Here is a 26533-nt window from a genome sequence, read left to right as displayed (position 1 = left end):
TTTACACACAACACAATATAGGCCACAGTCCTTTTCTGTCTTGTTAAAAACAAAAGAATAGACATTGTCTGGTTTCTAGAGCATTTTTGGCAAAGTAATGTCATTCGTTACTAAAGAGGCTTACTTGAAGTAAATGTTTCTGAAACACTTAGTGATGTAGCTTTGTACCTATGGTACTATGGAGCCCTTCATACCAATGCTGGTCCTTATCTCTGGACATGGAAGATAAAAGACAAATTTATGCTAACATAATTGCATAACCATTCATCTACATACCATGTGCCTACCTTCATTATTTACACAAGATTCACTGAAAGAGATAGTAACCGTTATACTGTGTATGTTATATGAATTATTATCTTTACAATACTCTGAGGATTTATAAAATTGTAAAACAAAGAAACCAACAGAATAAAACACTGCCCAGGAGCTCATAAACTAAATTTCTGAAATTGTATTGAGGTTTTAGACTAATAGGTTAATGTTACAGCAATCAGTTACAGCTGGTTTATGTGACTGCATATTATATTAATGGTGTATTTTTTAAGGGGGTTGATGGGTTATAGAAGGGCATGCAAACAGATATAGCCAGTATAAATGATGTGTCTGCGGGTGGTGGGTTTAATGTTTTATTGTACATATTCAGTCATTTCATGGTTTCACACATCTGATTATGTTTGCTCTTACTGACACACCAATAACTCATGGTACAGTTCAGTGGAACCAGCATCAACGTGTCTGTGCATTTAGATTTCATAAGCTGAATACCTTCTCATTTGCATGCTCTATTCATCTAATCTTTTATGATACTTAATACTACAGCTCTATCAGCACTTATAGATGGCATATCTAATCAGTACACATCAGCACTCATTCAGGTATGGCTCCTTCACAGCATTGCTTGTCATACGTGCATACGCTAACCTCTTTCAATTTTTCTTCAGTTATAGTATCTCAATTCCCTGCAGACCTTGCACTGATCAAATTAATTGTGGTTTGGTGTCTGTAAAACTTTACATTCTACCTCATTCTCATGCAGACTTCTGTATCTGACTCCATTCCATACAGACTTACACTGCAGAACAGCATATTTCTGAAGGCTATCATATATAACTGTAGTTTGTTTGTATAATATAGGTGATTATGATGGGGATAATCTTGAGAGTGAAGCTGTACAGTTGACTCGACATCCATGTTGAAAACACGTACTGGTTATGATCAGAGGTAACTGATTATAATTTTTTGTAGTGCATGGAGATTTATGTGGTCTGTGCACAGAAAAAAAAGTTTGAAAGACAATAAATACTCCAAGCTGGCAGGAATGAAATGCTCCCCTGAAAAAACAAAGAGCTTTAAAAGCTGTTAGAAACTTTGGCCGTAAGTATGGTAAAGTGAAGTTTTAACAGCTTTTAAAAGCTGTTTTGCATTCAGCTGATGCTCTTTGCTAGTGTATCCTGCCCTCTAGTTATCCCCAGCATGAGCCGCAATCATAACATCACTTAGGGGTGCTTAACAATTAAACATTGCTATGATCAAGTGACACACTTGTGAAGTTGTTAACAAGTTTATATTTTCAATGCACTACATCTACTTTTTATTATGAAGCATTTTATCTGTTTTTGTTGTCCTTACATCTTTGAGAGTATGGTCAATAGTTCAGTTATCCTGTGATGAATGATAAGAGGCTACTGATACATTCTTATGGCAGAATGAAAATACAGCCAATTTATCTGACACAGCCTGTGTACAGATAATCTTTATTTTGTACTTTTTAGAGTGATATATTTTATTTAGATATTTATCTGAGCTTTCTGTTTGAATGTACGCATATTATTGTGTGTGTGTGTTTGTCTGTATACAACACACACACACACACACACACACACACACACACACACACACACACACACACACACACACACACACACACATGTATATGCACATACAATACAGACACACACATACGCATGCATGCGCACATGCACGTGCACACACACACACACACACACACACACATGCACACATATACACACACACACACACACACACACACACACACACACACACACACACACACACACATACATACGTACATGCACATACAGAGATACATGGTTATATACATATACCTATCTAGTTCTTCAAAATAAAATACTTTTTTACAGGTTTTTGTCTTTCCTGGAAATTTGAAATATGTTCACTGTACTCTTGATCTCAAAAATGTCCCCCAAAAGATTTGTAGATATTTACTTTCTGTTCGAATTTTATTGTGATTTTTTTTGTAATTAACAAAGTAATTTTAGCATCAGTGCTTTATTGCATTGCTTGGGGGCTATACTTTTCCCACTTACAGTGCTGTGACTTTAATGAAAATAATGTAGAACTGTATTCAAAGGGTGTTTTTTTTTTACATAGATAACAGTTATTGCCAAGTGACACTAAAAAAATTTTTTTAACTGCTTTGCAACTCTTATTAAAACTGATTACCAAATAAATCAGCTAAGGAGACAGGAAAAAAAAAAAAACAAATGTATTCATATTCCCTCAATGTTAGGACTGACTACTACTTTTGTCAATTCTTTACCTTATAATGGGGGAAATAGCAGATTAAAATGATAATAAATGGTAGCAGAATAACTATCTTGGTTACTATGAACTTGATGATAATTCTGCTTTAGTATAAACTCTGTTTTCAATTTTTTTCTACCTTTAGGTCTCTTTCAGAAGGCAATCATACAAAGTGGGACAGCACTCTCAAGCTGGGCAGTGAACTACCAACCTGCAAAATATGCCCGGGTATTAGCAGAAAAAGTAGGCTGTGATGTGATCGATACTGGTGAACTGGTGGAGTGTCTTCGGTCAAAAAATTATAAAGAACTGATTGAGCAGAATATTACACCAGCACGATATCATATTGCTTTTGGTCCTGTGATTGATGGGGATGTGATACCTGATGACCCTCAGATCCTAATGGAGCAAGGAGAATTTCTGAACTATGACATAATGCTAGGGGTGAATCAAGGAGAAGGATTTAAGTTTGTTGATGGCATTGTTGATAATGAAGATGGAGTCACAGCAAGTGCTTTTGACTATCATGTCTCAAACTTTGTTGACAATTTGTATGGTTACCCAGAAGGCAAGGATACAATACGAGAAACAATTAAATTCATGTACACAGACTGGGCTGACAAGGAGAACCCTGAAACACGCAGGAAAACGTTAGTTGCTCTATTCACAGACCATCAGTGGGTTGCACCTGCTGTTGCCACAGCTGATTTGCATGCACAATATGGATCACCTACATATTTTTATGCTTTTTATCACCACTGCCAGAGTGACATGAAACCAAGCTGGGCTGATGCTGCCCATGGAGATGAAATTCCTTATGTGTTTGGAATCCCAATGATTGGTCCTACAGACATTTTTAACTGCAACTTTTCTAGGAATGATATAATGCTTAGTGCTGTTGTTATGACATACTGGACCAACTTTGCCAAAACAGGGTAAGTTATTTACTGTAGTCATCTTTTAAATAAGGATATTCAATTTTAATACTGAAATAAAAAACAGTGTTGTTGCAATTGATGTCTGCATTGATAAAAAGATGTGCAGTCTACTTAATCTATGAAATGGCATTTAACAGTTTGACTCTATAAATACATTTCAATTGTTTGGAGAAGCATATGCTGAGGTTTTGAAAAAAAAAATAGCTCACATAAAATAGAGCAGTTTTGCTCCTTAGAATTAACAAAATGATCATCTTAATAAATGAAAGAAGAAAGGGAATAGATGTTTTAAGAAAAGATTCTCTGTATAGCATAGTACAATAGCATTTATAGCTATGCATTGTGCAGAACTAGCAAACAACAAAGAAATGTCATGTGTTCACCTGCATATAAATTTGTCTGTTAATACAGAGCACAGGTGATGTAAAAGCATCTCAGTTCCAGCAACAAAGACTGGGTAATAAACTGACAGACTAGCTTGACAAACCGTGACAAACCAGGTAAAGCCCAACACACTGCTGATGCTGGGTAATTCCTTGCACTAACAGGTCTGCCCTAGTGCATACCCTCCTAATCAGTGCCTTACTGTGGAGTGACTGTAAACATATGTGTGTGTGTGTGTATATATATATATATATATATATATATATATATATATATATATACATATACATATATATATATATATATACATATATATATATATATATATATATATATATATATATATATATATATATATATATATGTATATATATATATATATATATATATATGTGTGTGTGTGTGTGTGTGTGTGTGTGTGTGTGTGTGTGTGTATATATATATATATATATATATATATATATATATATATATATATATATATATATACATATATGGGAGTATGTCAAAATATCCAAACTTAAAATATTGCAAAAGAAAACCTATTTGTGCAGGGGGTAATCCCCACCTGCATCACACTATCGGGGTTTGCAACACTCCACCATCCAGCAACTTGTACCAGTGAAAAAGGGCACATTCTAAATTTTCAATATTTTAACTTTTAGATATTTTGTGCTAGTGATAGTTTTTCAATATTTTAACTTTAGATCAAATGAATGCCCCCATATATCTATTTTTATATCTATGTATACATATGTGTGTGTGTGTGTTTGTGTGTATATATATATCTTTATTTATTTATTTATTTATATATATTCACTTAAGTACTCTAGTTTAACATCACATATATAAACATATGTAACTGTGTAACTTTTCAACTACAGATCAGGTCAGACCAAAGGCAAGTATATGTGTGATCACTCAGGTAACAACAGCAAAAAAAGAAACTGTAAATCCATCCAACCATATTAGATGAATCACATGTATCCTAGTTTAGAGAAAGTGGAAGTTCTGTTAACAAAGTTCCAAAGATGTGGGTATACCAAGGAGCATTGCAAGATATAAAGACATCATACATCTACAAAGTTCTTTAAAATTGTACTTTTAATTAATGTGTCACATTTCCCCAGCACAGAAAATCAAGACAGTTCAAATTATGTCATGGGACATACAGTATACATTCATTACAAGAGCTTGCTTAGAAAACAATTTTTGAAACCAAATGTTGAAACATAGTCATGGCTGGAAGTTATAAATCAGTATAAAAACTGGAATGACACCTCAGGACAAACAACACTTTTAATAAGCTTATATTACTGATATGCCTACAGACCTATTCATGACACTGAATACTTTACTGCTCATCCTAAACACACCATGGCCTTTTGCAATTCATAAAAATATATATACAGTGGTGTAATACATTGTATGCAGGCTTATCCTATTTATAGGCATGGTACTACATGTACAGAGTACATATGCAATTTACCTCCCTGTCATGTACGATTCAAAAACCTAAAAATATCAGTGTATCCACCGGTCCCAAAGGAATAATGTATGAGACTACAGCCACATAAAATCTAAGATGTTGCACATTGCATGGCACTGATTGCCCTTCTCTCTCAGCAGCATTTCAGCACTTTCTAAAAATATATGCTACCACAGCCATACATGCACCTCCTCCCAAGCTCCAGCCAATGGGAGATCCAGATTCCATCACTACCATGCAATGGTATGCACCCTACTTCCTCCTTTATGCTTAACAACTGTGAGGTAGCTTTCAGGCACTACACCAGGCTATTGTGCTGCAGGGAAAAGATATATAGTAAGGTATATACATATATAACTTTCCCTGCTGTACTATCCTGTGCTGTCATGCAACACAGAAGGCATCACAGGTCCATTCAGTTGCCATCTTTTTTCAGTAATTCATTTTATAGTGTATTGCCTTTCCATTTCCTGGGGACATGTATCACATGATTTTAAAATTCATGTATGATGTGCTAGCCTGTTGTAAGCATATGGAGGTAGTTTGTCAATGGAACCAAATTTAGAATGCTCATGTTGTAGGTGTTGTAGTCACAGCATATTTCTTTATTGTTACTTTTATATTCGGGGTCATATTACGTTATAGATAATGTAATCGAATGGCCGAAACATCAAAACGGCTGCATTTTGAAACTTTTATTGTGGGGGGGGGCTATGCCCCCCACATCCCCCGCTAAATATATATTCCAACTCCGAGATTGCACTACAGTGAGGAAAGGGCAAATATCTCAATCTTCACTGTACTGCAATCCCACAATTCAAACTTCAAAATGCAGCCGTTTCGATGTTTTGGCCATTGGATTACATTATCTTTCAATAATGTAATAGGAACCCTTTATATTCTGTAGGATTGAATTAAGCATCAACCCACATAGTACTCCATTTCATCATTCACTGACAATTCAACAGCTTTGCATGCTGTAATTAAGTATGCAGTCTGTATTTATGGATTAACATAGTCTGCTTAGTGATTATAAACCTCTTCGTACGCTATGTATAGCAGACCCAATTTTCTGCATCTGTTCAGTCACAAAAATCTCAGGTTATCAGGAACTTCAACAGTTAGCAATATTGACTAATCTAGTATGAGACGCAGTCAGAAAAGCATTCTTATACTGACTGTTCCCTAAATCAGTCAAATGGATATGTACTATTATAAACAGTATATTCAACTAGTTGACAATGTAGTGCTTTAATTCCTATTTGTTTATTTAGTTATATGTTTATATTTGATTACCAGGAAAGTCCGACTGGGTAGATGCCCATTTTCAGTGTGGAAGTCCATGGAGAAAAGCTCAAAAGTAATACAAAATCATTTAGAGACCAATAATTTTACAAGCTTCAAAAATAATACCAAAGTATCTACAGTTTAAATAATTATACCAAATTAGATATAGCATGACAACATTGGTTAAGACTAGATACACAACCTATATGACAATGATTTAATTATTAGAGAAATTGTAGCCAGGTTTTAGGAGTTAAAGGTAAGTTAGTACAATACATACAGGAATTGCAATATGAAGTGAGAGAGAGAAAAAAAAAGCAGGCTCATGGCATATATAGAGTGTCAGGGGAGGCAAACTGATTGAGGTTAGGATGTGAGTGAAGAAGGGAAAATAAAGAGGTGTGAATATGAACCTGTTCATACTTAGGGATATAGAGCAAGAACAGAGACAGATTTTGGCTAAGAAGTCTTTCAGAATGGTTTAAAAAGATTAGAGGGAGGATATTGACCTGTTGGATTTAGATAAGGAGTTCCAAGTCTTAGTAGCATGGTATGACTACAGACCATGCCCAGTAGATTTCATAGCTTTGTGGACATAGAGAAGTTTTTGATCACTGGATCATAATGAACGAATGGGAACATAGTTGTTTAGAATTGTATTTAGAGCCTGACTAGCAGATGGATGCTGGATAATCTTATAAATGGTAAAAATCTGTGTATATGTTACCAAATTGGGCTTTTTAGTGCTATAGTTCTGAAAGGGGTATTCAATGCAAATTTAACCACTTTATTATAGCATATGGGAAAAATGTGCAGCAGGTCAGGGTGATAAAGGATAACTAGGGAAACATACTCACAAGCAAGGAGAGTGTGTTGAGCAGATGGAAAGAGTATTTTGAGGGGCTGATGAATGAAGAGAATGAGAGAGAGAGAAGGTTGGATGATGTGGGGATAGTGAATTAGGAAGTGCAATGGATTAACTGTCAGGAAGTAAGAACAGCTATGAAGAGGATGAAGAATCGAAGGCTGTTGGTCCAGGTGACATCCCTGTGGAAGCATGGAGGTGTTTAGGAGGGATGGCCATGGAGTTTTTTACTGGATTGTTTAATGAAATCTTGGAAAGTGGGAGGATGCCTGAGGAGTGGAGAAGAAGTATATTGGTACCAGTTTTTAAGAATAAGGGTGATGTGCAGAGCTGTAGTTACTACAGAGGGATGAAATTGATCAGTCACAGTATGAAGTTATGGGAAAGAGTAGTGCAAGCTAGGTTAAGAAGGGATGTGATGATTAATGAGCAGCAGTATGGTTTAGTGCTTGGAAAGAGCACTACAGATGCAATGTTTTCTCTGAAGATGTTGTTGGAGAAGTATAGAGAAGGTCAGAAGGAGTTGCATTGTGCTTTGTGGGCTTGCAAGCATATGATGGGGTGCCTAGAGATGAGTTGTGGTATTATATGAGGAAATCAGGAGTGGCAGAGAAGTACATAAGAGTGGTGCAAGATGTGTACAAGGACAGTGTGAGTAGTGGGAGTGATGGATGCATTCAAATTTGAGGTGGGATTACATCAAGGATCATCTCTGAGCCTTTTCTTATTTGCAATGGCGATGGACAGGTTGACAGGTGAGATCAGACAGGAGTCTCCATGAACTATGATGTTTGCGGATGACATTGTGGTCTATAGTGAGAGTAGGGAACAAGTTGAGGAGACCCTGGAGAGGTGAAGATATGCTCTAGAGATGAGATGAATGAAGGTCAGCAGGACTAAGACACAATATATGTGTGTGAATGAGAGGGAGGGCAGCAGAATGGTGAGGATGCAGGCAGAAGAGTTGGTGAAGGTGGCTGAGTTTAAATACCTGGGATCAACAGTTCATAATAATGGTGAGTGTGGAAGAGAGGTGAAGAAGAGAGTGCAGGAAGGGTGGAGTGGGTGGAGAAGAGTGTCAGGAGTGATTTGTGACAGACAGGTACTAGTAAGAGTGAAAAGGAAAGTCAGCAAGACGGTAGTGAGACCAGCTATGTTAAATGGGTTGGAGATGGTGGCACTGATGAAAAAACAGGAGTTAGAGCTGGAGGTGGTACAGTTAAAGATGTTAAGATTTGTACTGAGTGTGATGAGGATGGACGGGGTTAGAAATTAGTTTATTAGAGGGCCAGCTCAGGTTGGATGGTTTGAAAAAATATCCAAAGAGTCATGACATGTGCTGAGGAGGGAAGCTGGATATATTGGGATAAGGATGCTAAGGCTGGAGCTTCCAGTTAACAGGAAAAGAGGAGGACCTAAGATAAGGTTTATGGATGTGGTGATAGAGGACATACAGGTGGTTAGTGTGACAGAGCAAGATGCAGAAGACAGGAAGAAATGTAAACAGATGATCTGCTGTGGCGACCCCTAAAAGGAGTAGTCAAAAGAAAAAGATTATAGGATTTGCTTTTTGTGATCCTTGGAGATTTGTAAGGATGGGAGTGCCATAAAGTAGTGAAGGGAGGAGGTAAGGAGTGGTAAGTGTAGTTTCAGTTATGTTGGTGAGAAAGTCAGTAAAGCATCCCTAGTTATGATGATGTTTTTTCATGTATTTTGTATATGCAGGTTGAATTTAAGATAATCATCCGTTATCATTTCAGTATGGGGAGCTATTAATTTGCTATGAGAAATGACATCAATGGTTGCATTATTAAGAGAGATAGAGGATTTTATTTATTTATTTTTTTTCAAAAGAGAGAGCTGTGGGGAAAAAAGAAGTAGTTCTGTTTTTTTGGGGGTGGGTTGAGTATGAGGGGTCTATATTAGAACATCGACTTTTTAAAACGTTGAATGTTCTATTATCAACCCCTATTCAGTGAATGCTGACAATATCGAACATGCAGAACAGCAAATTTTTTCCAAGGGAAAAAATCCGCTGTTCCGACACACATACACACAACACAAGCACACCAAACAAACAGCAATCTACACACATACACCTAAAATCCTACATCTAACCCTACACTAAACTGTACATACACCACTAGCTATCCACTTACCTTAATCCAAACCCTAACCCTAAGGTCCATCACTATCACACAATCACCTCACTCGCACCCTAACTCTAACTCACCCATCCCGCCCTAACCCTCACGTCCACACAATCGCACACTTACCTGATCCCAACCTGTAACTTTCCACCACAGTACTGAAAATAGTGAAGCCACAGGAACGGCCAACCAAATTCCTTCCCTAGGAAGAAATTCGGTGTTCTGCAGCTTCACTATTTTCAGCGTTTGCTGAATAGGGGTCGATATTAGGACATTCAAAGTTGTGAAACTTCGATGTTCTACTATAGACCGGAGTACGAGTTGTGAGTTACAGAACCATGTTTCAGTGGCTGTTAAAGCTTCTTGTGTAATTGTTTGGTGGTGTGCCAAATTATCTGATATATATATGAGTGTGGAGTCATCAGCATATTGTGTTAGTGAGGCCTATTGTGTGGATGTGTGGAGGGTGTTGATGAGAATGGTAAACATGAGTCGACCAAGGCTAGAGCCTTGTACACTGGTGATGACTGGGAAGTATAGTGCAGTACCATATTACTCACTGATACCCATTGGGCAAGTAGCTTTTGGTCCATAGAAGGGTGGCTGAGATAGACCTATGGAGGGCATTTGAAGTATATGTTTGCTGTAACAAACCATGCTGAAGGGCTTTAGACAAGTCTAGAAATAAGAAGGAGACTAGTTTTCCATTATCTGCAGCTTCATTGACCGCATCTGTAGAGGTTAGATGTGTAGTGTTTGTATTATCGGAGGGATAGAAGACATGTTGTCTGGGGAATAAGAGTAATTCCTGCAGGAGATAGTTTAGCAATTATTTTTTAATACATTTTCAAGTATTTTGTAAGTTTGCAGTAGGTCTAAAGTTAGTTATGTCTATTGAATTTCCTCCTTAGTGTAGGGAGATAATGTGTGATATTTTTCCAGAGGGAGGGAATGTGGGATGTCTGGACTGATCTATTTTTAAGGACTGAAACAGGATAGGCGATGCTACTGGATGCTATTTAAAGGTATTCACCTGGAAGTTCATCAGCTGAAGTAGAGCATGGTTTGAGTTTGTTTAAGATTAATTTGATATAGGATGTAAGCACAGGTTTGAAGGTAAAGGTGGATGTGGTGATCTGTGACTGTTGGGCAGGGTTAAGATTAGATGTTGGGGAATAATTGCTTTGGGACAGTATACTACCTATGAAATAAGAGTTGAATTCTATTTCAATTTTAAGTGGTGATTTATTGGGGGAGGGGTTAGGGTTAAACTTTGTCCAGGATATAAGATTTTGTTAAAAGTTAACTCAGATTTTTGAAGGTTGTGTTTATTACTGTTCTTAATGTTGTTAGGTAGTTTTTTGTCTTCATGTAATTGCCTTTTAGTACAGTTGTGGAATATTCTGAACTTTTTGAGGTATTGTTATGCTTTTTTATTTTTGCCATTCTTTCCACACCTTTTCACTGTCCAACATTAGCATTCTCCTCTTTTTGGATAGTCAAATTGCATTATTTTTAGTCCCTTCATTTTAGCAGGTTAAAGTCTATTTAGGATATTTAGGAAAGTTGTACTGATATAATTTACAGCATCATCTAGGGAAAGAATTTTTAGGATGCTCAAGTTAATAGATGATAGGATAGTAATGAATATTTTTGAGCTAAACTTGGACAGGCTGCATGTTTGTTTTATAAACATGTTTAAGTGGATGTGTGAGATGTCTGGTTGTACAGACTGGGAGATGGTCACCGAGAATGTCTAACGTACCTGTGGTGGCTAATTTACTAATAGGGTCTAATACTAAGATTCAGTCTGATAAGGAGTTTGATGTCTTGCTATAATGAATGGGGCTATTAATTAGTTGTGTGAAACCATATAGGTTCTCTGGATGCAGGGGAGTTAGAGGTTATGTCCAAGAAATTGACCCTGACATCAACTAGTAGTATTTTTCATTCTGGAATTATTATGACTATCCAGTGTAGGATATCTTCCAGTGTAGCTTCATTGTCAACAGGAGGGATATAGAAAACAGTAATGCATATTTGTTTATATTTGTTTATTTTTAAAAAGTAATAATAATTTCTGCCAATTTGAATTTTGGTATTGATTTATTGTAGGGCGAAATGTGGTAGTAGTTGGAAAATATTAAAGTAATGTCACCGACATTCCTCTATACCATTATTATGGATGATATTATAGCTGGGGTGGTGTAATTTCAGAGTCAATTATGCTGGGTTTACGCCAAGTTTCTTCTGAGATGTTATCTGGTTCTTTCAAGTAACACTATAATTGTTAAGTTTGTAAGGCTCAACACACCTGCGGACTGTTTAGTATGACCTAAGTCTACCAAAAAATGTACTTTATTTTATTCACATTCAACATTTAAAGTAGAAGTCTTATCAATGGATTGCTTTTGAATGGTTTTGTCATTGTTCTTCTGTCAGAGATTCATTTCCTGCTGTTTGAATTATTTTATTTTATTTTTCGGATTTTGTTTTATGTTGAAATTATAATGGCAATTGAATGAAATAAGAAACAAGAAATGTAGAGTAAAAGTTTTTTTTTTTTTCTACAACCCTCCCAATCAAAGAGAACTCCCAATCCTGCATTTCTAATATATGTATCCCTGATCTTATTGCAATCCTCAGTATTGCTGACTCTGAGTAAATTGTCATTGTAGCATACAGTTTTGTATAGATCTCTTCCTTGCTCTCTGTATGTGCTTGTGTGTGTTTGTGTGTGTGTGTGTGTGTGTGTGTGTGTGTGTCTGTGTGTGTGTGTGTGTGTGTGTGTGTGTGTGTGTGTGTGTGTGTGTGTGTGTGTGTGTGCGCGTGTGTGTGCATATGTGTCTGCGTGTGTGTGTGTGTGCGTGTGCGTGTGTGTGCACGCGCGCGCACGTTTTTGTGTGTGTGTGTGTGTGTGTGTGTGTGCGCGCGTGTGCGTGTGTGCATTTGCGTGTGTGTGTGTGCGTGGGTGCGTGTGTGTGTGTGTGTCTGTGTGTGTACCTGTGCATAATAAATTCCAAGAAGACAGTGGAGATATAACACAGAGGTTTATTTTAATAGAGTCTCAGGAAATAACAAATAATTCCCTACTTGTCTCAAGCAGAACAGGATAGAGCCTGTGGTTTCTTTTTGAATAACAACAGTCCAGTATTTACAACCCTCTTGGAATAGGCTGTTTTTAAAACTCCAAGGCTGTAGGCCTCAACCAGGCCTCAGTCACAGCTCTCTATTCCAGATCAGTCTTCCAGGTATAGTTCACAAGATAGCCCAGACTGGCTATATCTGCACACACACACACATATACACACGTGTGCGCACACACATACACACACACACACACACACACACACGTGTGTGTGTGTGTGTGTGTGTGTGTGTGTGTGTGTGTGTGTGTGTGTGTGTGTGTGTGTGTGTGCGTGTGTATAACAGTGGATTGCTGTTCTTCCGCCGGTTGTGGTATACTGATTCTGGTTTTTGATGTACTGCGCATGTGTATGGAACTTGCGTTCCCATGCATACACCAGTACATCAAGGCTTTGAAACGGAAGCAACAAAGAAAAGAAAGTCTCCATTTTTCCATTTTCTCTCTTTTTTTTTTTTATTGTACAAAAAAAAAAAAAAGATTTGGGGGCAGTTTATACCAATGGAAAAAAGTCTGGGCGACTGGACCTTTTTCCGTTGGTATATTGTGGGATTTACAACAGGCATGCTGGTTGGGCTGGCCAATCAGCATGCACATTTTAGAATATTAATAGGGAGGAATTGTATAATAGTCATTCATTAATACATGTAACATTGTCTTTAGATTAACCTAAAGTTAATTAAATAAGAGATGATATCCATTAAAGTAGCATATATCATACTGTATCATCAGTGCCTACATAATCAAATGACTGCATCATTTCTTCAGCCTCATTTTTATTCCAGCACACAACCAGAAAATGTTATCATAGTTGATATTATTGATCACTGCTGCAATAGCCTTAGCTATATTGGTTACCTCCTGCCAAGGATGTAATAGCCAGCCAGTTTCCAAAGCTTCAGAGCACCTTCCATATTCCCAAACTGTCAATGATCTCGATCTTTGATCATTACTTACTTATTAACCGTTATAATTGTTAAAGTATTGGTACTTACCTTCCTTGTTTAGCATTGCATATGGAAACCAGTGAAATGATAACATAGAGTGCATGTATGTGTCAATAAGGGTTACCGGTGGATCCATGATGCAGAGAATATGACCCATGCATGCTGAGCTGTATTCTTAAAGGAATTTATAGGGCAAAAATTCAAAATGACGTATTACTAATGGCATTTAGATAGAAATATGAGAGTGTTGTATTTTTATAGAATATAACTATATTTCAGGTTGTCTTAGGGTTTTTTGATAATTTGCTGACAGACATATTAGAACGCTGTATTGTTAATAGCATTTAGCTATATTTTATGTGGTCTCTACTCCATCTAACCACTTGTAGGTGTAACTACTATCAATAGTGCCAGTGATTTGCCTAGCCTTCTTGGTGGCTTTTCTGTCTCACCTCTGTAATTACTTTGAAGTGAGAGCTCAGTACTACATACAGGGATTGCCTAAAAACATATATAAAAAAAATAAATAAAAAAATAACATAAACAGAGTTTTCTAAATTGTCTGGCTGCACTATGAGGGAGCGCAACTTCTTTCTCCACAATGGGGAACTATTTTCCTTCTAAACCGGAGCGCTCCATTAACTGGTAGTTTGGTGCTTTCATGTTCTAATCTTCCTTTCGCCAAGCCTAATTTCATAACCAAACCTTTAGTTCTCTCACTTGTCCATCTTATCTAATAGGGTTATTGTAGGGTAGTCCACGTCATTTTATTACCACTAGCTTCTTTATACTGCATATAGTCAGTACCTATCCACCTGAACTATAACTAGCCTGACAACTGTACTTAAACTGCTCAGGGTCCATGCAGGGCTAGTATAAGTCCATTACTGTGAATGAAACAGAACATCGCCTCACGTATTAAACCTAATATATGGAATGCACTGTCAGTTTTGGCTGTGAACATACGGCACAAATCTTAGTGGGAGGAACACTTCAGGAAGCTGTTTATATGCACCTTGCCTAACATTTTTGTCGACATCAAGTCTGATTGTTTTACAATGTTGCCTAGCATGTAATGAGCTACTGGGCTTGGTTTATTTGCTAAAGCCACCTCGCTCTGTGTTTAATAATAATCACTTATTGTCTTGGCTTTTTCTGACTGATACCAGGCCATAGCTGCATTTATGGTTCTATTTATGATATTTAAAATATTTTGTAATTATTTTTGCATTCTTATTAGTGACCCAGAGTTGCTCTGTGGTTATTTACCTGTGTTATAGGGGACTGTGCTGTAATTTATTGTTAATGTAGTCATTCCTCTGCTGGTTTTAGGTCAATACACTGGGAAATGTGTTTTTCTTCTATGAATGGTAATGCATGAATAGTTTAACAACTAGCCTACCTGCAGAAGCATTCCTATTGTGACTTGTTAGCTAACTTGAAATGTGCATGTGGTCTAATTGCATTTTATCTATGACATAACTCTGTCTCTTCAAAGTTGTTATTGAACGAACCTTGTATAACTTGCTGTCTTACTACTGAAATTGTTCTTTTGTCTCTTTCCAACCTACTTAGCTTTCAACCTCCATTCCTGCATTAAGACTTGTGAATCATTCCTGCTTGCTCAATAAGGACCCCTTGTTCTCAGTTTCAGCCTGCTCATCTACAGCCCAAAGAAACCTACCATCCTATTTCAAATTCCCAGTCACCACAAGAAAAAAGGAAGTACGTTTTTTCCCCTAGAACTATTGTAAAACTCTACTTCTCTGAATAACATAGTGGTGTATGTAATCACACCATCGAGGCAGGTACCCAGCAGCCATGCCCTTCTCTATCCAATAGGTAACTACTCTTCTCTCCTTAGGAACTATTACTTGAGCCCTTTATTCTAGCTATCTCTGTATCCTTGGGTTTTGCTGTACTATACCTATTGCCCACTAGGTGGCACCCTAATATAGGCCTGAGTGGTCTTCTATTATCCCTAATTCCCTGTATTGGATTCCAGACAACCTTTCAGTTACCTTATTGTACTTGACTGCTCCTAAACATGTCCCTCTCTACTTATCTTCTTGTCCTCCTATTCCTCTCTACTATCACTTAGCAATCAAACAGCTAAGCTATCACACTCCACTCACCTGGAACTACCAAGCACTCCAAAGGAATCTACTGCTCACTAATTGTCTCTGGAATTTCTTCCTTTACCTGCTCCAACCTGCTCCGTTCACCCTGCGGGCTCACTCTGCTCCCCTACCCTACCCCCAATTCCCACCCACCCCAGTACTCCTAAACTTATACAACCTAACCACACCCCCTACCTCTACAAACCAATCACAACATTCACCTTATTAACATACTACACATACCTCTTTCTAACCATCCCTAATAAACCCCCACATAGAACACCAGTAAAGCTTAGTAGTCACAATGCAAACACTAACTTCCCAAATCCAGCTAAAGTTCCTAATCTTTGTTACACTCTTGCCTTCTCTAACAGCAGCCTACCTGCTAACAGCTTATGAACAGTCAAAATATTTACATCTAAATTTCCCAAAAAAGCAAACAGGTATTATACCTCTAACTAACTCCCCAGAACACATAAATATAACATCTCTACCTACCTATTTACCTGCAAAATATCACAGACTAACCCATGTCAAATATAACTATCTAAAACCCAGAAAACCTCTCCACCATTACTATAACCTCCACAATCCCTTAAACAAACTATTATACCTTTCCTTACTAGATGGAGACATCCATCCTAACCCAGGACCAGGACATAAAGTAAACATACAACCACAAACTCATGTTCCATCTTCCCCTAATATCTCATCTAAATTTCCCAACTCACTCTATATGGCCCACCTCAATATTCATAGCATAAATAATAAAATTACCCACCTCCATGCTCTCCTAGATGTTCATTCCTTTGATATACTTTGTTTAACAGAAACATAGCTAAAACCCACTATGCAAGATTTGAAATCATTCCACCTGGCTACAACATCTTAAGAAAAGACCGTAAAGCAAAAAAAGGAGGGGGACTTGCTATTCTTTATAAAGTAGGGCTACAAATATCAATACTAGATTTCAGTTCCCCTTCACAAAACAATGTAAAAATCATTAGCACTAAACTTCAGCTTAATTCTAGAAAATTGATAAATATAATATGTATCTACTTGCCACCTGGTAACAACACCAGCACTCTGGAAGGTATCCTTGCTGAGCTCTCCTCAAATATTCCCCAAGAGACAATAACTCTTGGAGACTTTAATATAAACTGGAAGGACTGCTCTACTGAAACACCAACTTCTCATATTAACCTTCATGGCTTCTCACAATCAACTCCCCAACCAGAATTAACAAACCTAACAAGAAAGAATCTATCCTAGACTGGATTCTTATAAATAATCACCAACAACTCTACAATACAGGGACCCTCTCTGACGATGTGAGCGACCATTCTCTCACTTACATAATCAGACAAAGGTCTAGCATACACAACCCAACTATATATAGAACAATAAGAAGCAACAGAAATTTTAACCCTGATAACTTCCAAGCTGAACTAAAAGCATGTGATTGTTCACTCATAAAATACCTCTCACTTGACGTAGCAGTTAACTACTTTAACTCAACATTCTTAACAATCCTTGACCAACATGCACTAAAACATTCCATCAAAATTAAATCTAAACCCACTCCATGGCTTACAAAGGAAACCAGGAAAAAAATTCAACACAGAAATAAAATCTGGGCACAATGAAGAACAACTAAAAACCCCATAGACCAACACCAGTTCAGGCAAAAAAGAAACAAGACAAAAAAAGCTATCCTTGAAGATAAAAAAAACTTTTACTGCAACCTCCAACAGAACAACCAAAATAATCCACAAAAGTTCTGGGCTAGCATGAACAGACTACTTAGACCAGCCCAATCTACAACACCACCCCCTATAGGAGAAAATCCCAACAATCCAAAGCAAACTGCTAATGCTTTTAATACCTTCTTTGCAGACACCATCCAAACACTTGCTAAACAACTAACAGACAATAGCTCTGCCCTTCCAGTCTTAACTACTAACTCTCTTCCAACTCTAAACCTGCTACCTGTCCCAACTTCTCTCATCTGCAACCTTTTATACAAGCTAAAACCTACTACCCTGTCAGCTGACCAGCTAACAACTGAATATCTGCAAAAGGCAGCCAAAGCCATAGCATATCCTGTATCACTGCTGATAACTAGAACCATACAAGAAAGCACTATTCCCACCATCTGGAAAGTCACCCACATTATCCCCTTACACAAGGGTGGAAACTCCATAGAATATTCTAACTATCGTCCAATAGCAATACTCTCCCCCTTAGCTAAAATAATGGAAAAGTACATCCATAGACAGTTACTAGACCACCTACTTCAAAACAATTTACTGGCCAAATGTCAACATGGCTTCAGGCCTTACCACAGTACAACAACTGCACTCCTATCCTTCACTGACTGCATCAATAATAACCATAATAACAATCTTCTCTCTTCAGCACTCTTTATCGACCTTTGAAAAGCATTTGACATGGTCAACCATGATCTACTTATTAATATACTAACATCCTTTTCTCTGGATATGACTATAAAATGGTTCCATTCCTACTTGGACAATAGACAACAGGCAGTGCTATGGGACAACAACCTATCATCTCATCTCCCTGTCACCCTAGATGTTCCTCAGGGCTCCATATTGGGCCCCCTTCATTTCTCATTATTTATCAATGACCTTAACCTAGCTATTCCTCCAGCTAACTGTGTACAATGCGCAGATGATTCAACAATAATCTGCTCAGCTAATTCTCAATCCCAACTGCAAACTCTAACTCAGAAAATGTTTAATACAACAGAAAACTGGTTTCTACAAAGCTGCCTGCACTTGAACCCCCAAAAAACTAAACTCCTCCTCTTCACTCCTACCCATAAGTCACTCCCAATGAATTTTTCAGTCTTATCCAATAGTGGTATACTCATATCTCCTGATCCAACAACTAAACTTCTAGGGGTAACCATTGATAACAACCTGAACTTTGAAACCCACATCAACAATACCATAAAAACCGTCAACAGGAAACTAGGCTCCCTTTATTGGATTAAACCCTTCCTCACCCCACTAGCTAGAGCCACTATTGCCCATTCCCACCTTATCTCCGCACTTCTCTTTGCTTCTTCAATATATACTAACTTGTCAAAAAATAACCTTAACAAACTAGTTAACTCATACAACAGCATTGCAAGATTTGTTACTGCTTTCCCCTTTAGGACCCATCACTGCTATAACCTAAAACAGTTAGGCTGGTTAGCGCTTCAGAATCAAATTCACTTTAACCAACTTACCATTGCCCACAAGACCCTCTTCCAACCTACCAATACCCCAATACTTTCTAACATCATTACCCAATATAAAAACCTTAAGACTTTATGCTCATCTAATAAATTACTTGTATCAACATGTAAATCTAACAACATGTCAGGAGATGCTCTGTTCTCTAATGCCATTGGAAAATATTGGAACCAACTCCCTCATGAACTAACATTGCTGTCTTCTTTTATACTTTTTGAGCACAATCTCAAACACTACCTTAAAACACATTGGATATGCCCCTGTACAAATCCAGACTAATCTCAGCTTGTATCCCTGTTACCCTCACTACAGACCTTATGCCTGCTCTGTCTGCACCTTTCTCTATCAAGGCCTTTCCTTGGCAAAGTTATATCTTACCCTAATAGAGATAATTTAACATACCTAGTTCAAGTCTTCTGTATATAAAGTCAAAAATAGCTTACCTAAGGCTTGCAACAAGATTTGTACAAACTGTTACACTGTTTGAACTGCTGAAATTTGAAGTATATATTCTGTATAAAAACTAGTTACTAGTACATTATATTGTATATAAAGCAAATAATATCTTCTATAATGCTTTCAACAAAATTTTGTACAAACTGTGCAATTCCCTGAACTGTTGAAATTTCTAGTATTTATCTGTATAACAAATTGATACCAGAATCCTTGTAATATGATAATCTCTTGGAGCTTATCTCCCCGGGACTCTTCTGAAAATGGACATATATCCAGTTAGACTATCCCAGTCAACAAAAGTAAAATAAATAAAATACATACATTTTAACAGTAATACTAAACTTTAACAAAAAATATACAGAAACTGCTGAGTTTAAGAAACACTATAATTAGGCATGTTTAACTTTTCAAGGATGAGATAACTGTACCTAGATATACTAGCCAAAATATGTGTAGATTCATATGAACAGCTAGCATTTTTTAAACTACAGTCTGCAACTCTTGCACTGAAATAAAGGCAGAGGCTAACACAGACATACTGGCTAAATAAGGTATAAATAAATCAGTAATTTTTTCAGACTTGTACATGCCAGTGGTGTCTACCATGAAAGCAAGTCATCCTTTTTCATATCTGAAAAGATTATACATTTATTGCAGCTACAGTTTCATTGTTAGGGCATCACCTTGTGGCAGACAGGACAGTGAGAGTGGAGGTCGATAAGCCCTTAGGTGATGTGGCATACTGTGTGGCAAGTACAGTTTGATTTGGTGTAAAGGAGTTTTTTTAAGTTCAGCTTTGAAGACATGGAAGGAGGTTTATAGTTCCTTGCGGGGGTGGGATTCCAATAGTTTAGGGGCAGGGAAGGAAAAAGAATGGTTGGTGAAGTGTAGCCTGATTAGTGGCATTTAGGGACACATTGTTTGGGAGAGATCTGCAGTTGTAGTATGTGTGCTTGGCATAAAGTTTAGTAGATAGTGATGAGAATGAGTAAGGCTGAAGAAGTCTGAAAATGAGAGAGCCTTGTGGCAGGTGTACCCCGAGATGCACTGTGAGCCATTTTGCTCTTCTGAGAGAGAGGCTCATAAGAGGGGAAGTTAGTGATACAGTAACACATTTTGTTTTTGATGGTAGTATGGTGAAGTTTTTCCTTAAAGTCTCTGGGTATTATATGCTAGCTATATTCCATTTAGGCCAGAAGTATGGATTTTGCTCGAACTGGCTTGGCTGAGTTGTATATTTAAGGTGAGATTTTCATAGATTAGAAGAGAAATGAGTTTTGCCTTGATTTCTCAATACATCTATAGAATGTTATATTATTATATGAACTATTGATATATGCCTTTCTTATCTTGTATCCCAGCCATAAAGTCTAAGAACAAAAAAAAAAAAAAAGAAAAAGCCTGAAAGTCATTGCCATTGTTTAAAATGAGTCTGATTATCTGCAGTCACTCTCTCACATACTACTCTAGTACAATATGTCAAACAGCATTGCTCACTCTTAATCTTGTGATGGAACATTGGCATGCCTGATGTCATTTTTTTCCTAACATTAAAACTAATCAGTATTCCACTAATATTGAAAGGGGTATACATTTATACCAGCACTACTTCCTTCTGTTGTAATACAATAGCCTTCTCAGTTATGTTGCACAACATTTATTTTATTTTTATTTATCCATTTTGTTTTTGTTTACTGTTTTTTTTCCAAATGGATTTCGTGAACAATCTCTTTTCAAAAGAGGACCAAGGAAAAAAGCTTTAACATATTACAAACATTTTATGCAGATCCCTCCATCCATCCACAATCCCTTTTCTTCATTTTGCACATGGGGTCGGGGTGTCACTTCCAACGGTGACAGTCATCTAGAGCCAGGTATATATACAAACAGAGATTAAGTAATATACATTAACCATTGTGCATACATTTGCCAATTAGATTACATTCATGTGAAATGAAGGAAATTATTATAGTACAAAATATGCTTATGCATTTAGTAGATGTTGAACATTGAGCATTTGAAGAGGTGTATTAATGGATTTCTCAAATAGATAATAGATATTATGATTATTGATTAGAAATTCACTGAAATGGGAGTGAGGGAAGGAACTTTATAGAGAAGAAAATGTTAATATTTTAATTAAAAGGTGGAGTACTAAGCAAATGCAAAGACAATTATACAGGGCTGTCATTAGATTTCTATCAGGAGTATAGATATGTGGAGGAGAGCAGCATCACAAAACTACGTATATTGTTGGAATATGATGGTAAAACTATTCAGTTATTGCTGAATGGTTGTAGGGCAAATGATTCTGAATGGGGAAAATTGGATTAGGGATAAGGCAAGCTGAAGACAACACTGGCATGTATCTTGGAGATGTATTGGAGCAGATCCACTGATCTGATCAGTTTTGTTTTAGTTGAGTTTTGTATGAGTTTACATTCTGAATGGATTTCACTGTAAATGGGATGTCACCTTATAGTTTAGTTAAACTGTAAGAATATAGATAGTCACTTAAAGGATTAAATTATTTTGTTATAGTGATTAGTGATTTTTCTCTAGAGCATAAAATTCTATCGGGAGAGTAGTTTTGTATTAAGTTGTTAAGGCTAGGCAATTTTCTGGCTTATAGAGACGTCTGTATATGTAGTTAGCTGAGAAAAAAACTTGGTGATGTGATAATTCTAACCAGTTTAATAATTTGAGTTCTAGGCAGCAACATGTTCTATTTTTATAAGCTTTCAGCAAATTTGGCTGTCTTATTACAGCATTGCTCAAGTTTGGATAGTTGTGAGACTTGAAGGTTAGTGAAGATTGTATCAGTATAGAGGAGAGAGACAGCAGTAAGAAAGTAGAGACTATACATCTTTGGCTATGTCAGTGAGGCAGGTTTTTACTTTGTATAATATACCTAGTAATTTGTGAAACTGTAAGAGAAAGGTATGAATATGCAGGCAAAGGTTGAACATATCTTCTTAGGGCTAGTTAGGCATAATTTATGTATTCATTGGGGTGCATATGTTTTATTTTTATATACAATCATACTTGAAGATTCAGGGATTCAAGGATTCAAATAAACTTTATTGACATTTAGGAAACAAAAGTGCTACCTAAACGAAATTTTGAGTGTCAACTCTTTTATAGGAGAAAACAAACACAAAAAGACAGACATGAAAAGTATTAAAGAATAAACAATAGCTGCAGTACAAAAGTAAATATCTGGGAAGCTAATGCACATGCTTGTACACTATTTACACTGGGCAATACTGACTACTAGATGATTACCACATGAAAAGAATACTATACAAAGGGGTGCGATTGGGTGATAATGCACATAAGGAAGTGATTGGAACTGTACTTGAATGAGAGTATATTAATTTTATCATGCAATAAATAAATAGAATTACTGTAAGTAAAAAAAAAAGAAAAAGAATGAGAATGTAGCAATCTATTAAAGTTTTGATACATCCAGATATACGTCTAGAACTCGAAGAATTAAACTGGTTAGAATTATCACATCACCAATTTTTTCCCAGCTAACAACACTATACAGACTTCTGTATTTTGAAGTTCCTACCATGTAGTTTTATGAGAAACAACACAATATATTTCATGTTGCCACAGGGTATCCTTCTTCTGTTATGAAGCAAACTGGGTAATATATACATCTATATCTATCTATCTGTCTCTCTCTCTCTCTCTCTCTATATATATATATATATATATATATATATATATATATATATATGTATGTATGTATATGGGTCTAATACACATGCTCGACTAGCATATGTCCGAATCACAAAACATCGAACACACATACACGAAAGTGCTTAACATCGAAAAGTGCTTCCGTGTAGGTGTAGTTCAAAAAAAAAATCTACGTTTCTGCAGGGGGGCTTTGCCCCCCTGCACCCCCCACACCCCCATACTTTATTATTCTCACTCTAAGATTGCACTACAGTGGGGAAAAGGGAATTTTCCCTTTCCCGCACTGTAGTGCGATCTACGAAACAGGCACACATACACGGAAGCACTTGTCGATGTTAAGCGCTTTCGTGTATGTGTGTTTGATGTTTTGTGATTCGGACATATGCTAGTTGAGCATGTGCCTGGATCCCATATATATATATATATATATATATATATATATATATATATATATATATATATATATATATATATATATAAGTAGTGTATCCAATTATCAATTTTTAATAGAGCTTAAAGCTAAATTTTAGGCATCAAATGGGTCTGAATCACAGTTTAAGACTGCAGTAATCTCATTAAATGCAATTGTGTTATTCTCAGAATGAAATACTGAAGCAGTCTTATCAATTACAGTCTCTACTAAGTGAAGACAGTTTGCTTAAACAAGTCATTCTATAATTACTTGCCATCAAAGACTCTTGAGTGTCTTTCCTGTGGATGGCTGGCCTGAACAAGGACCCACTTTTGGAGATATCTGTTCATCCTACACCTGGCACATCTTCTTTCCAAGATACCAACCTGCTTTCCATATTGGTGTACACTATGAAAGACATGCAAATGTCTCTAGAAACTTTGATGGCAAGTATATTATAGAATGACTAGTTTAAGTAAACCGCCTTCACTTAGTTCAGAAGATGAAAGTGTGGCGACTGTAATTGATAAGACTGCTTCAGTATTTCATTTGATGCCTACAATTTAGCTTTAACCTCTACTATGTTTAATGGCAGGGATGTAAAGGGGGAAAAAGAGGCTAAAAGACATTTATCTTTGTTGGAAAAACTACTAAAAAAAGTACAGAGATTTGGTTGTTGAGACTAAGTACTTTGATAAATGCATACATGTGGGAGTAGTACCTAAGGGTCTGTGTTTTTTTAAATGCCCTAATGGTGTACTTCTAACTTAGTCATTCTTTTCTGAATTGGTGTCATTTTTTCTAAAACAGGGCTTGACTTCTTAAATTGCTTTTTGGTTGCAATAAGAAATGAATTGAGAAGGTACGCAATGATGTTATTAAGACAGAATCTTCTTTGCAGAAGCTTATAAGAAAATATCATGTTTAAACAAAGACTACCCTGCTTTGCTTTTTTCTATGGAAGATTTTGAGCAAGGTTTAATACAGAGAAAGCTAAAGAAGTTACAATGGGACATTGATGCATATTCCAACAATACTGCTTTTTCCCATTTCTCTGATGTTAAAAAGGCTATTGGCCCATTTAAGACACAGAACCAACTTAGGGGTCACTATAGAAACCAAGGAGCTTCTGGTCTTCCTCCTACTTCCTTTAGTGAAGTTATTAAGACAGGTGGTGATGTCACTTCTGGTTTGACTTTGAATTCTGACTGTTCCACAAGTGAATCGGCTGGTGTTGCTCCTGCTGAGAAAGTATTAGATATGAATGATATATGTGATACTTCTGGTGATGAGCAGGATAAAATTAATGGATCTGGTCAGATTCCAGTTAATGCAGGAAGAGTCCCTTTAGAGAAGAGACCTGTTTTATATCAGAACAAGACGGGCGATGTGTCAACAAGAAAAACTTCCACAAGGAGCAAGAAAAAGTAACTGCTTTTACTGAACATTCTAATAATGACTTTTTGAATGAAAAAATGTATAACTTGTCTTGTTATTCATTTACTTCTCTGTGTGGAAGATTTTCAGTCCATATATTTCTAGTTAATCAGTGTATATTAGTCAGATCAGACAATAGTAGTCGAAGTAGCGAACGTAAACTCATCAAGTCAAAAAGTAATAATAGAAAATATATAATTCTACAGCATTACTAAGTATTCGAAAGTAATCCAAGCAAGGCAGGCAGTCTGTTTCCAGTCAAAAATCCTTTATTAAGTACACAGACAAGCGATCCAAGTAAAACAAAAATAGAGTAATGATTTCCTCACAAGCTTTCTAAATATATATATATACTTTTTATCAGGCATGGGAGTGGTTATTGTGCTGTAAAACAAAGTGTTATTGGTACACATGTTAAATTCACATCCCTTCCCCCATCAGTGTGACATTCGAGCTGGTCCTGCCCTACCTAGTAGCTGTCATAATAATATATAGCCCTAATGTACTTTAATGGTACATCTTATTTAACCAAATTATTAAGTAGATTATTAAGTCTGTGATTTTATACAAGGCAATATACTACATGGCTGGAAATATATCAACCTTAGTTCATTTTGCAATCAAAAATTATATATAAATATATACATATACATTTTGCATTTAAAATCAGTTTCTATTTTCATAACCTACTGTTAACAAAGATTGCTTTTGTCCTTCTAGACTTCTTCAGGTCTGTGTACAAGAACCCTAAAAACCTATATAATTGTATAATTTGTATTGTTATTACCATCATTTTGAATAAAGTGGAAAAAAGAGAACCAGAAAAAAATAAAAATAATAAAAAAAAAATATGTATGATGATGGAAACAAAATATTGTTGCACTGAAGACATCAGACAACCTGTTCATACTAGGGCAGATTATAAGTTTTATAATCTTACTATTGCTCAAAGAACAGCCTCAAAAGAAGTGAGGTCTTTAAGCCACCTTTGGTTTATGAAAGCTGATGAGGGTGGGAAGCTGGTAATTCTTGAACAAGATAAATATGTCATCTCTATGGAAAATATTGAGACTGAATATTCATTAATTAGTCAATAGCTGGTTTTTAAGGCATATCACAGTATATGTTCTATTTTATATGATCTGTGGGTCAGTGGGTATATTACTAATGACATGTATGATTTTTATGTTAGTTGAACATCCACTTTTGGGGACCATGTTTGGTATCTCCATAATTCACAAAAATCTTGAACCCCCCCCCCCCCATTTAGGCCCATAGTATCTTCACCTAATTCAGTCACATAAGTTATTTATTTAGTAGCTGACTATATGTTAAATCCACTAGTCCAAAAATTAGGT

The 26533-nt window shown here is 36.5% G+C and overlaps 1 protein-coding gene across 3 annotated transcripts in view; it reads left to right on the top strand.

Annotated features, from left to right (window-relative positions):
- Positions 1-26533, top strand: part of NLGN4X (neuroligin 4 X-linked) — a 2032144-nt gene that overhangs the window by 1694377 nt on the left and 311234 nt on the right. For all 3 annotated transcript variants that reach the window (XM_044072454.1, XM_044072452.1, XM_044072453.1), the window contains one exon: positions 2714-3503. In XM_044072454.1, the coding sequence (XP_043928389.1) occupies positions 2714-3503 (790 nt within the window). The remainder of the gene's footprint in view (positions 1-2713; positions 3504-26533) is intronic.

This window comes from Protopterus annectens, chromosome 5.part0 (genome assembly GCF_019279795.1).
Source record: "Protopterus annectens isolate FY-2018-M chromosome 5.part0, PAN1.0, whole genome shotgun sequence".
Classification (NCBI taxonomy): domain Eukaryota; kingdom Metazoa; phylum Chordata; order Ceratodontiformes; family Protopteridae; genus Protopterus; species Protopterus annectens.
The sequence above is the reverse complement of the archived record's forward strand: the minus strand, read 5'-3'. Positions and strand labels throughout refer to the sequence as shown.